The 13,706-nt window shown below is 42.3% G+C and overlaps 1 protein-coding gene across 1 annotated transcript in view; it reads right to left on the minus strand.

Moving 5' to 3' along the window:
• Positions 1 to 12,747: 12,747 nt before the first annotated feature.
• The window catches only part of LOC144717488 (leucine-rich repeat transmembrane neuronal protein 4-like), a 34,988-nt gene continuing 34,029 nt past the window's right edge, over positions 12,748 to 13,706 (minus strand). Inside the window, exon 2 of the mRNA XM_078592858.1 lies at positions 12,748 to 13,122. Within this exon, the coding sequence (XP_078448984.1) occupies positions 12,748 to 13,122 (375 nt within the window). The remainder of the gene's footprint in view (positions 13,123 to 13,706) is intronic.

The raw sequence follows: 13,706 nt of genomic DNA on the forward strand, positions 1-13,706 counted from the left end.
TGTTTTTCATCAATGCGAAAATCGGAAGTTACATCACAAATACGATGTCACTCTCTACATGGGTAGATAATGGTGATGATAAGAGAATATGAAAAAGATCTGCAATTGTCCTTAAAAATTTGAAAGCACTAAATATTAAATGTTTTTTTTCTGAAACTCATCCATACTCTCAATTGATTGTTTAGAATACAGTGGGAGCAATTACATACACACGATACATTCGTGTATTTGTCGACCAATGTGTCTAAAAAAAGATCATGTTTCATCAATGTGCTGCTCACCGACTTTAAGATATGGATCAGAAACGTCCACTGATGGAGAAGATCGAACACAAGCTCAAACGTGCGCAAAGAAGTGCGAATAGATGCATGCTTGTGTTTACAGAAACAAGAGACAGAGAAGAGGGACACATGGATTCGAGAACATATGCAGGTGTAAGTGGGTCCTGGCTGGACACGACGTCAATGGAAGTGATGATGGCCAGTGGGCGAAAGTCATCCACTGAGTGAACGGCTCAAGGGAGAGAACGCGCACATGAGGATGTGCATCCTGGAGATGAAGCGATGAGAGATCGACTCGGGAGCGGGTGCTGTGCGAATTCTTGCGTTCCATTTCAGGACCATGAAAATGTTTAATGACTTGGGAAGGCTTTCATCCAACGGTGGATTGGTTAATGGTGATGATGATGATGGTTAGTTCATCTTCAAAACATTGCCGCCCAAAAGTTACACACATTCATATTGTCTCAAATTCTCACAATATTCCAATACCATGAAGATCCACGTGTACACTTTGACATAAGAATATCACCGCGTATTTGTACTATTTTTGTTTCAACGGAGAGTCTTGGCTTAATCCGTTAAGCTTCAGGCGTTTCTACTGAGGCCTGATAATTTTCAACCAGTGTAATGGTCACTTTGTTGTCTCGTGGGCTCAGTGCTTGTGTGGTTTAGGCCATATTACTTCAATTGAGTGGCTCTTACAAAGCTCTTAGTTTAATGCAAAATCCCACCATGTGTATTATGAGAACAAACAGGTAGCTTGACCTGATACGAGCTTTGTTATCTTTGTTTACGTAGACATTTAAAGGCATTTATTGGTATTTTAAGTAAGATTGGGGTGGAGCGCTGGAGCACTGGAGCATTGGTTACCACATTCTGCGACGAAGCCGGCGACCTGAGAGTGATTTTCAGCTACGGCTCGCATCAGTGGCTCGTGATATCTGTACACAGCCCTGAAATTCCCAACCCCACCACGTTCAGCAGCCCACATTGGACAGTGCGGTCAAGTATGGTCAAACTACCCCCACGATCAATTCGGTGTTGGGGAGGTTTTCACCCAGCAGTGGATGACAAAGGCATGCAAGTTCTTTTTTTTGCTATTTCTTGTTATTTTTTACAAGGTTATTTTGGGGTGTTTCTTCAGGCATAGCAAATATAAATCATTTGTTTAGTTTCAGTTGACCGCATTACATACATGCATACACATATATAGCAGCTATATGCGCTATATTTCACCCTTTATTAATTATTACCAATTATATTTAACATTGCCTCAGACATTGCAGACTTTATGCAATAATAGCTAGCAACAGAGTATGTCTGCAAAGGGCATATAAGCCACAGAAACATTTATTAAGTCTCATAAACCCAACACACTGTGCATAGGTTGTACAAGATTAAGTATAATGTGCATGATAGGCATATGGGATACATTGTGTATACATCGTAAAACTATACTAATTGCAAATTGAACAAGAGCTCGAAGTTCATAATTGTACATTGTGTCCATAAATGTATCATTAATTTGTTGAAGAATAAATATTAGGCAGCAGTTTGAGTTAGGTCGTTACAACTACAAAGACAAAGAACCCCCGTGTAGTCTACACAGACTGTTGGGGTAAGTGCTGTTGTAGCAAAGCACCTATTGAGACTGGAATGGCCACCTTTGTCTCTCCAGTGCTGATGTTTATACATTGGACTAGGAGTGCTCATTTAAGCCTGAGTAGACCCAAGGAAGGACCAGTGCAGATACATGCCAAGGATGTTAGCCGTGGCCTGGAATTGAACCTAGGTCACCAGTTTCATAACGGAGTTTGCGAACCACTGTGCTACCCGATCCCCATGCTCACACATTCACACACTTGGTAGCGTGAATATTTTATCGAATGAACCAAATGCTTCTAAACCTCCACCTGTCCACCAAGGCATTGGCGGTACACGTCCCACCAAGGTTTGAGAGAGTCCCGGTTCTTCGTCAACATCTCATGTGTGATTCTTGCAAATGCTTCTGTTATGTGCCGCTGAATGTCACTCATGTTTCTTGGTTTTCTGGTAAACTTTATCTTTCACATAACCTCGAAATTCAATCACGCAGTTCCAGCTCCTGTCTAATTCATCAACATCATTCATCTAAATTATTCTTTGCCGTCACCATCGCTCACAGTCCCATGATGCCACAATCAATCTTGTTCCTGCACAAGAGTTGATCACATCGTTCCATCTGCCCCGTCTTCTTTCCTCTGAGGTGTCTTCTCTCCTACGGCTGTCATTCTATCATCCACCTCATCCACGAGCCATCATCATCCTTTCAACTGGTACGTCCTGCCCAAAACTGCGTACATTTCTGAAGCAAATATGATGTCTCGAACTTGCATTGGTTGTTTGGTGTGTTTCTCTTTCTGTCTCTTTGGCATAACTTTCACCAGTTTATTAATTTGTAGTTTTTGGTGATATTTTGTTTGCCATAATTCATGTTCCTGATCCACGTGTCACGACAAGAAATGTGCACTGGTTGAAAACGCTCTCTTCATTAGGAACATTATTTTATTTTACCTATTGAAATTCAGTTTTCCGAAAACACTTGAACCTGTCCTTGCTCATCTTTATATTGTCATTTGGATCCCGATCTGCCTTCAATAATTGCCTGCAGAATACATATTCTGTTGCACTTCCCAGTAATTTCCCTCTAAAAATAATTTTCTTTTGCTAAGCAATGTATGGTACATTACTTTTGTTATGCCCTTATTTAATTTGAGCCCGACTTAGCTTCCTCATTAAAGTCTTCAACAATTTGCCAAAAGTTTGTTTCATTCCATTGGTTCTTATCATGGCCATCATCAGCAAATCTGAGATGGTTAATATTTATCCATTTATGTTTATGCCTTTATTTCTCCAATAAAATTTTAGGAACAAAAACATCTGATGTCCGCTGTAAGTGACTTTGGCGAGAGTGCAACTCCTTGTCTGACTCATCTGATATGTTTTTAATCTTCATGACATCCGAGTCTATCTGTTCCATCTTAGACGTGGCTATGACTATTTATACATTTATATATAGGCCATAGTTTGTGGGAGCTTAGATGACTCACACTTTTATATTATTGCGGAGGTGTTCTTACTTGTGTTGTTTACCTCTCAGATTTGTTTTTGGGTTGCACTGCTTGTTTTTATTGTAATGAAGTCTGAAGTTTTGCTCCAACGTAAGGTCTTAACGAAGCTTGTATCTTCAGATGCTGTGGAAGCTGCCAGCATATGGGAGCGATGGCTCGAACGCCTTGCCGACAAAACACATCGGAGCATTATACAGGTAGTAATCACCTGGTTACACCAGCCCACAGGGGATTATTTTGTCCGTCCGTCGTCCAGGGAGGAGCTGGGTGGGGAGGGAGGGGCTTGGTGGGCAGGGGAGGGTGGGGAGGGTTTGAGTGGGGAGGGTGGGGGGGGCCTGGGTGGGGAGGGGGGGGGGCTGGGGGGCAGAGGTGTGGACTCGAGTCATGTGACTTGGACTCGAGTCAGACTCGAGTCATGAATTTGATGACTTGCGACTCGACTTGGGCTTGCATAACAATGACTTTGTCCCACCTATGAGATGTGGACTCGAGTCATGTGACTTGGACTCGAGTCAGACTCGAGTCATGAATTTGATGACTTGCGACTCGACTTGGACTTGCATAACAATGACTTTGTCCCACCTCTGCTGGGGGGGGCTGGGTGGGGAGGGGCTGCTCACCCCGTGGTGCCCTTATAAAACTCAACGTTTAACCTACTCACGCCGGCTTGTGCCCGCCCTCACAGTCGGGCATATTTGCGGAATACACCACGCCGCCGTTGACCCTGGCCATTGACCGAGCAACCCAACGTTCCTACCAGCTCCCTCCGCAGGAATGTGTTAACGGCAACAGTTTTGACACTATCAAAGTATGACCTTTAAATAATATATTGTATCTTCATGGAGACACCACGTTTGATTGTAAACGGGAGGAACATTAAATAGGGAGAAAACGGTTGAAGGTGACACAAACGCACGCATTCGTGCCTGTGCTGTGTTTGCTAATGTTGCGTTTGCGATTTTTCGCATGCGTCCTTGGCGGCACTCCTTGTTTACTGCTTGCAGCTCGCGCGTGTGCATGCATGCGTACATGCATGCGTACATGCATGCGCGGGCACTAATCTGAAAGCGCGCGACGTACACGCGGGCTGAGTGCACAGGGCGGCACTCGATGTGAGACCTGGAGCGCGCAAACGGAGCGGGGTGTGTGTGCTTGCGCGCGGTTGAAATGGATCCCAAGTTGAGGTTGGAGTTGCGTGGCGGGAATAAGCAGGGGAGAAGCGGAGCTTTAGCGGCGGGTTATCGCGCAAATAAAATCTTGCAACACACGCGGCCAAATGCTCGCGCGCATGCAAGTGCGCACTAAAACGGTGGCCATAAGACAGCGCACGCAACGCGTGCATGCGCCAGCAGCGGTGTTTAATCACTTGCAAGGAATTCAGTGACATTGGGGGCACACAATAATATTAAGAAGAACAAAAATAAATGCACGTATTGCATCTTCAGAATTACCCGAAGGATCATGCGCTCCGATCAATGTATGCTTGCTCGCAAAATATGGAACGCATATCTTTTTTTGCTTGTGTACTTATCTGTTTAACACGTATGCTTTCGCGACCAATATCATCCATAATACAGGTTTGTTTGTAGTTAGATCGCGTAAATATATAAATGTGTCGTTAAACCCGCCACCACCCGACACAGCCAATTAGCAAGGGTTGTCACGTAAACAGAACGTGCCAATTCGTTACTAGTACATATGTGTTGTACCTGTTTCATTTTCGCACGTTTACATGTGCATGGAAATACAGTCCTTAGTAAAAAAAAAAAATCCATTCATATTTGTGGCCCAATCCCTTGCTGGTAGATTGGCAGTAATCCCCGATTAAGATTACATCAAAGCAATAAACTACTGATTTGTGTGGGAGAGTGTCATTACGCTGACTAAAACCTTAATAAACCATTGCTCATGCCACCGATTTAGCCATACAGAATATAAATTTCTCCACGCACATCTGTATGCTGTGCCACTCTCTTTGCCTGCCCCATTCTTTTTTGCATAGCGGCATCCTATGGCCACACGGCTATTGATGACATCTGTAAGCCCAGTGCTATCACAGAGCAGCAAACCTATTAAGTTCTGGCCATGGCGCCCTTGCGACATCTGACGATTTAATACGAGATAAGAGAGTGTGCGGCAGCTTTGGATATAAAAGCTGAATCTCCTCATTGTTTACTAAGCAAACTACATCCTTAACAGGCCTGCTGAGATCCAGACATTTGGCCGGTTCACAATTGTATTTTCGGGTGTGTATAACGTAAGGCCGAATATAATGAATTCGTTTACTGAACTCGGAATCATCAATCAAGCGAATGTTTATCGCCCCAAGTAATCCAACGGCCCAGGTTTGTGTGACAAACAGTGGTGCATCAAATATCAGCTCAAATTTAAATCCTAATAAGCCTAACCAATTAATTCACGTAAACAATGCCGATTATTCTCCAATTATATCTTGTCAGTATCGATCGTTTACATTTTCACAACATCTCTGTTTGTCTACATGTCTTTTGTCGTCGTATATCTACATCGCTTGTCTATATCACTTTTGTCATCTCACGAGATTCAATGAATTGAAAAGGGGACACCAAACCAATTTCCTTTTTTCGCTTCGGGCCAGTAAATGGTCTTGCACCACCACTGTGAATATTAGCTATCGGATAGCTTAATCCGGGCTGTGATGGCTATGTATGTATGTTGACATTCCTTCACCATATGGAGTCAACCGTGCCAATCGGTGGTGTGGGGGAAGGATAACAAACTAAACACAAAAATTCTAGATTTGAAGCTTTCGTGACTGCAAGGATTCATATTCTTAGGTTTTTTCGGTAAAGTCACGTAGGTAAAACATTAAAATTAATAAAAGTAAAATAAAATGAAAATCACGACGTTTCGGAGGCAACACAAGCTTCCGTCTTCAGGTGGAACTGTCACAGCCACGACAGCTGTACTTTTATTAATTTTAATGTTTTACCTACGTAACTTTACCGAAAAACCTAAGAATATAAATACAAAAAGCAGTTCTTAAAGAAATTAGTTTTCCTTTTAGATTTAAAAGTGCATAGCTCCCAATGGCTTCCTAACATCGGATAGAAGAACGTTCCAGACGGCCGCAGAAGTGCATCTGTGGAGGCAGCGAGGGTTGTTTGATCACCACGCAAGTGTCGTGAACTTTCTTCCCTGAGCGTCAATGTACCCCATACCCGAGCCAGCCACGAGAAGGCTGTCCAGCAAGTGGATGAATCACCATCTGTTTCCATCTCTACGGGGATAGTATCGCCCCCTCGCCCACGTGGGTTTTCTCCGGATGCTTCAATTACCTCCCACGCGTAAAAGCACTCATTAATTGGCTGAACACATATTGAAATTAAAACCCAATGCAGCACCCTCCCGAAAAAGAGTCATACGGCTCAGTGTGGCTCTCTTGCACAAGTAAACTATAACATTAACCCACCTCCTGATATCTTGTCTTAAAATGTCTCGCGATGCAATCTATGCCATTATATTTGAGCAAAATGTTGTATTGTTGAAGAAAATAAAGTTACATAGTCTCCAGTATTGGAAAGGTGGGCAGCTGTTCATAGGAATGCTGATAACCCAAAGGTTGATATTCCTCAATGCATTTTATAAAGTACGGACTCACATCAAATCATTGTATGATAAGGTATACATGTATTCTGTGGGTGGGGGGGGGTTATGATTAATCTTATTATATTTATTTTTCTTTGCCTCGGCTTTTTTTATCGCTCACGCTGCTATTTCACGCTTGGTGTTACTTCATAAATATTAATACTCAAATTGGCAACCATCTTTGATACATTAACGAAACACAGAAGGAAATGCTTTTTTTCCGGAGTTTTCCTTACAACGGTTGTAATTTGTGATTGCACATATTAGTGAAGCGTTGTTTGAATAACAACAATTTAAGTTAAAAACACACAAATTAGGTGGAAATGAAGGGAGATGTATTTGTTAGAGTAGCAACTATGATGAATCCGTGAAACGTACATTTTGTTTAACTCTTTTATTTACCAGGTAAAGCCCACTGAGCAATCGGCTCTTTTTTCAGAGGCGACACGTCCACACACACGATAGCTCATCGTTGTGGCTGATATCATCACACGTGTGGGGATGTATCGTCGCAGCCAAATAATCTCAAACGCACGTTTCTAAATGTGGAGAGATACACCGGAGGAACCTTGAGAAACATCCACGCGACCACGTGGGGGGGGGGGGGGGGAGACAACACGTGAACTCCACATATTACGGCTCTCCTCCTTACCAGGCGAGAGCGATGACATGTTCTCACCGTGGTGCCCATGTATAACAAGGTTGTATTGTGAAAAAATTTACTCTGCGTGTGTTAACTGCATATGGCATTATTGATTTGTGCACCTCTGCTATAAGGTTGTTTTAGCACTGTGTCTGATTAATCATTTATGTCCTTTGGTAAATCAACTTCTGGATGGAAATAATAAAAAAATGTAATGTTGGTCATGGGGCTTGTTTGACCATACTTCACCACGCTGGTGCACATGAGTTCAGACATCACTCTCCGTCGTTGTTAGATGTGGCTGGGAAGCAAACACAGGTCACTGGGTTGATAAAACATTGTGCTCTGCACTGTGGGTCTTCCTACCCATTCCTTCAAAAATGCGTTAATATGTAGACGTGTTTATGTTCTTTACGCAGTGGACACATTGTACAAATTTGTTGCAAACCTTAGAATTAGGTTAAGAGAAAGTAGATATATAAATGTATGACATAGGAGTGGGTGAAACTTTTTCTTTCAAATACTATATACACGAACACAACTGTTACATGCAGAACATGTGTATCATTATGAAAAAATAAGAATAGGTTTTACCCTTTATGGAAATAAAACAGGTGTTAAGGGGCCGTCCATAAATGACGTCACGCGATTTTGGACGATTTTTGACCCCCCCCCCCCCACTCGTTACACGGCGTCACAAAAAGTCAGACCCCCCCCCCCTGAAATATGACGTCACAAAGCTCTGCCCCCCCCCCCCCCAAAATAAAACATGCTTCAAATCGCTTTAAACTATTGTCATTGTAGTGCGTATTTAATGTGGCGCTGCATGTTGTAGGAGAAAACATGTATTATAAAGTCTATTTAATTAAGTAGAGCGTGTTGTCTATATATATTTAAAGTTGCGCATTTTGATGTGACGTCACATTTCTCAAAATGTTTCTACCCCCCTCGTCACAATATCGTCACAAATGTCTGACCCCCCCCCCCCCCCTAGGTGCGTGACGTCATTTATGGACGGCCCCTAAGATGTTCAAACACCAAATAGAAACATTTTGCAAGGAGTCAAGTCTGCATTAATCACACGTACCTCTGGTTAAAATGCCAACAATGCATGTGTACCATTGCGTTTTGATCTTTCATTTGTGTTGCCTTGATGTCGCCAGTGCTAGGAGTAGGACAGTTTGTGCAGAATGTCCCCGATGATGAGATCCAAAGGGTATTTTTTAAAGCTTTACAACTGGAGTGCCGTTCTTTGCAAGCGAGAGGGTCTTGTAAAGTAGCCTGCAAGATGCCACGGGCCTTTCCTTGTGGCCAGTGTACATTTGCGCTTTGATGATTCACGGCGGCTTAGGTCCGTGCTGCTCCAAGCCGCTCGGCCTGCTGATCGGCAAAGCTGGGGTTCCATGCGAAACAGGTTTACTCTCCTCAGATAGGATGGATTCACTGTTTGCACGCTGTGCACAGGTCTTGCTCCGGGAGACCGTGAATGTCACAGTTCACGGAGCATGAAGACAAATGCAGGCACTCTCTTTCACCCCGTGGCTCGCGAGCCCCGTACTTAAGGCTGTCAATCAGGCCTACCTGGTAAACCATGGAGACCATACCTATGCCATGCTTGTCAGAGCCTTTTCCAGTTTTGTGCAAACACCATGTTACGCTGCCCTTAAATATATATCTATTTTTCCAGTTGAGTGCATTCTACATGAATAAGCAACACGTGCGGTGCATTGGAGTCACAATGTTGCTGGAAAATGTATGGATGTATTTGTTGGTCTCTCTCAATGCAGCATTTTTTCCAGTGTCTATAACCATGAGTGCTTTAGTGTCAGAGTATCCAATTTTAAATAATGTGTCCCTCCTGCATAGAGTCTGTCACCCACCAAAGATATCCAACCATGGCCCATTCTTGCCATGTGAAGTGAATTGCTTTCTCAATGTTTCTCGAACGATAAGTTAGATATCAATGTATAAGGGAAACACATTTGGGATACGAGTTTTATATAAAAAGTGCAATGTTGCTTTTGTGATCAACTTTTATAATGAAATATAGATATTTTTGGAATTCTATTTATTCATGGATGTTATTTATATATACAAAACGTTAAATGTTACATAAATTGCAGAATAGTGTACTTCTTTGCCTGTGTTAATATCTACAAGATAGAGTATATGTTTTTGTGTAGAAAAACATCATGAATAGTCGTTTTGAATGTGAATTAATTCGGAGAATATTTCCGTGTACAACACGTGTAAAAATAAGAAGCATGACAGGTTAATTAAAATACTTTAATAGAAACAAATTGGTGCCAAATACACTCTAATTGTATACAGCTAGGCTTACAGAAATATTCACTCAACAGTTTGGTATCTGCTCATTTACCATAGTAACCATACAAAACATCATCTCTACAACAACTTAAATGTCACTTACGGTGTGATGAAAAAAATTTCAACAGCTCTCAGAACTAAACCAAAGCCAATAAAGCCATAAAACATTGACACAGACACATTTAAAGTTCTAAGAGCAAAAAACCAGAACAAACCAGTGAAAAAACGTTTAATGCCTAGACTAAATGTAACTATGTTTGTATTACATTTGGCACATACACATTATTTAAGTTTTTTTTAAAGATGAGAAATACCAATGTGCCTGCAGGTTTGATACAGCAGATACATTGAACTGTAGTTAATGATAGCTATCATTAACGTTGCGTTCTCAATTAGTGCAGGCTGACTCATTACCACAAATCCTCTTACAACTTAAGGTTTCTCCCATTGAATTATTATTTTTAAGATTGATGACCTCACGATAATATGCCCTCCTTTTCTCAAACCTTTTCCCCCAGAGGTTTTGCTTACTATGTACAGTACATACACGTATCGACTCTGTCATGCAAAATATGCCTTATGAGTTGCCAAAGGTTCTGCTTGTGGAAACTCATGCTGAAGGGGACATGCCACTTTTGGCCCATATCCCAATGTTGGAACGTCTAAGTTCATGTTTTAATAGTCAACGAATGTTCACATGGCTTAAGGTGCTTCCCCAATGTTATATATTACACACACACACCACTCAGTCAGCGGCTCAATAGTACAAATGCTTCAACTTCTAATGCTGCTTGTCTCCAGAAACTTAAAAGAAAGCAATTACACGACAAACAACTGTTTTATCGTACACTGATATTCACTCAAGTGCGTAATGGCTTAAGTGATAACATGACAATACAATACTAATTGCAATGCTTCTCAGGTTAGCACGTGTTGTTTGAATAAAAACTGCACTTCAAATATCTTTAAACAATAACACAATCAGCCTATGCAGTCTAGTTTCGGCATTAATAATATTTGTTATTTTTATCATGTTACTTTTTATATATGTACATGAAACTCAAAATCGAGATGCTCAACGTTTGTCAAGCATCAATAAAATATATTCTTTTTCGCCCACGTGTTATATTTCACACGATTATTCTACGTGGTTTGCTGTTAAGTGATTGGGACGTCTTGACGATGCTTGCTTCACGTTTAACTCTGCGATCCCAATAGATGCTCAAAAGTTTGATCATCTTTATTTGTCCATATATTCTTGATGGGAATATTCAGCCTCTTGAAATTTCAATAGTATTTTCAGTGTAGGTGCATGGACCTTCCCTTGGGATAGAAACGCACATTGAAACATTACACATTTTCAGGCTTGGGTGGTCCAGGGTTTAATTTTCACTCCACATGTGGTGGGAAACCTGTTGGCCAATGTATTTTCAGGATTCCCACATCAGGCGTGACCAGGACTGCTGATGTGGTAATTTATACTGTTCTGTCATGCATAATTCATTTTTATGACTCCATCTGACTTGGGAAGTCTGGAGTAAAACCACACTAACACATTTTCATTCAAACGGTGGAGTAAAGATTTAACCCAATGCCCTTCCAAAACACCATTTCCTAACAGTCCTAAGGGTAACTTTCAAATGCAATACTCATGCAGTATATAAAGCTGGTATTCAGAAACTCATACCAATCAAAATGTTTAAAATTAATACCGTGGTGAGAATAAATGCACTTGTATTGTTGTACCTATTTCAAATCATGGAACAAAATTGGTATTGGCGAAATGTTTTGTTGATATTTATTCATGCTAAGGCGACCAGTGGGAGGTCCAGGTGTGCGGTGGATTATAACAGCACATGTTCGTGAGCCTCTTGGGAGGCATTCATCCAGCAGTGGATAATGCTGCACACTTATTTATTTTGGATATTTTTTCTTTCCTTCCGTATGTTGTGGAATTATTCTTGTTTCTAACCGAAATGATGTTCAGTGCCAACATTCTAAGGGTCTTTTGTCGAAGAGATGATGAAATGCTTTTGAAGTTTTTGTTGGTTTGTTTGTTTTGAATGGGGTGGTGCAAAGACATTGAGACTATAAAATGAGAAGCCAATTATATATTTATTTTTAAGTTCTTCCATAAGGGTTATTGAAAATAAAGATTACGCGCACGCTAGAATGTGTGTCTGCACACCTGGGTAAGGGGAGCAGTAGCGCAGTGGTTAGAGCAGGGTGCTACGAACCCGGTGAACCTGAGTTCGATTCCCGGCCACGGCTAACATCCGTGATGATTATCTCAACCGGTCCTGGGTTGACTCAGTACTTGGCGCAATGTGTGAACATCAGTTCCTGGGAAAAAGACAAAGGCAGCTGGGAGTGGTGTTGGCCACATCACCCCCCCTCCCTCGTGCGCTATGCCGGCTTTAATTGCTGCTCACTCGCGGCATTTGCCCCAACAGTCTGCATGGCCGGAGGGGTATAATAACCTCTGGGAATCTTTGTATGCGTTCACATACGGTACATACACACGCACTCATCCACTACTCCGAGCTGCCCTGTTTGATATTGGCACCATCACCCTCTTGTGCACCATTGTCAGCCTTTAACAGGTCCTCGCTAACAGCACTCTTTACCCAACAGTCTGTACGGATAAGTGGGGTGGGGTGGGGTGGGGGAGATCATTGTCTTTGTATGTACACGCACTCGTTCTAGAACTCCTGCTTTGCTTTGCTTTGCCACTCTTTTGATTCCTCTCTCGGCTGCATTACCTCTGCTGCTCAGCGATGCCGTGCTGCGACGCAGCCTGCGCTATGCCTGGGATGAGGTTGTCGGTGGCGGCAGTGGCGTGGTGCTGCTGCTGCTGCAGGGGCAGAAGCAGCGCGTTACGCGGTGACGGTGCTGGTGGGGGCAGCCCCGGCAAGTGCCGGCACGCCTGGGACCCCTGCGTGGAGAGGGCCGCTCCGTGAGCGGACAGCATCGCCTGCGCTGGGTGAATTCCGTGGCCGGCCACCGGAGGTTGTGAATAGTAGGACAGCTGCTGCTGCTGCTGTGAGGATTCCTCCGGAGGAGATGCGGGAATTGGCTCGTATCCAGGAGGAGCACTCAGTGTTTGCAGAGGGATCTGTAACGGCAAATCCGACTGTCAATCAACGCAATGAGTATGACCATATTAGCCCTAGAGACGATTATATGGTGCACTTTATCAAGCCCGGCTGCAGGCAAGGTGCCAGTTTCTGAATTTAATCTCAACGCCTGGGCCGTGTACTCTGAAGCACTGCGGTGTGCTTCTTCGCAGGAGACCAATTGTAGAAAAAATAGAAAATCAAGGCGAGCTTTAAAGATACAATTTTTGAGCTTGTAAAGTACCCATAATTAATCTCTCCAAATTCTTACATTTGTCATTGATCAGTATCATAAAAAAAACATTTGCAGGCTTAAGCGAAAGTAAAAAAAATATTCAGGTCTCTAAAATAATTATGGGTTATTTTTTATGTATGAGAATAAAAGTAATCAATGTATTATTGTGTTAAAAAAAATAAAAGCACATTTGCTAGTTTTCCGTCTTACACCTTGTCATGGAGTAAATTACTTTAAAATTGTCTACAGGGAGCTCATAAAACCAAAGACTATAAAATATCAGCTGTCAATCACTCACAATCGTTATCAACATGTGAATGTGTTATTCAATACTGCATTTGTGATGTGTTTGATTATAAGTCGAGA

The sequence above is a fragment of the Lampetra planeri genome, chromosome 4, assembly GCF_965212315.1.
Source record: "Lampetra planeri chromosome 4, kcLamPlan1.2.h2, whole genome shotgun sequence".
NCBI lineage: Eukaryota > Metazoa > Chordata > Hyperoartia > Petromyzontiformes > Petromyzontidae > Lampetra > Lampetra planeri.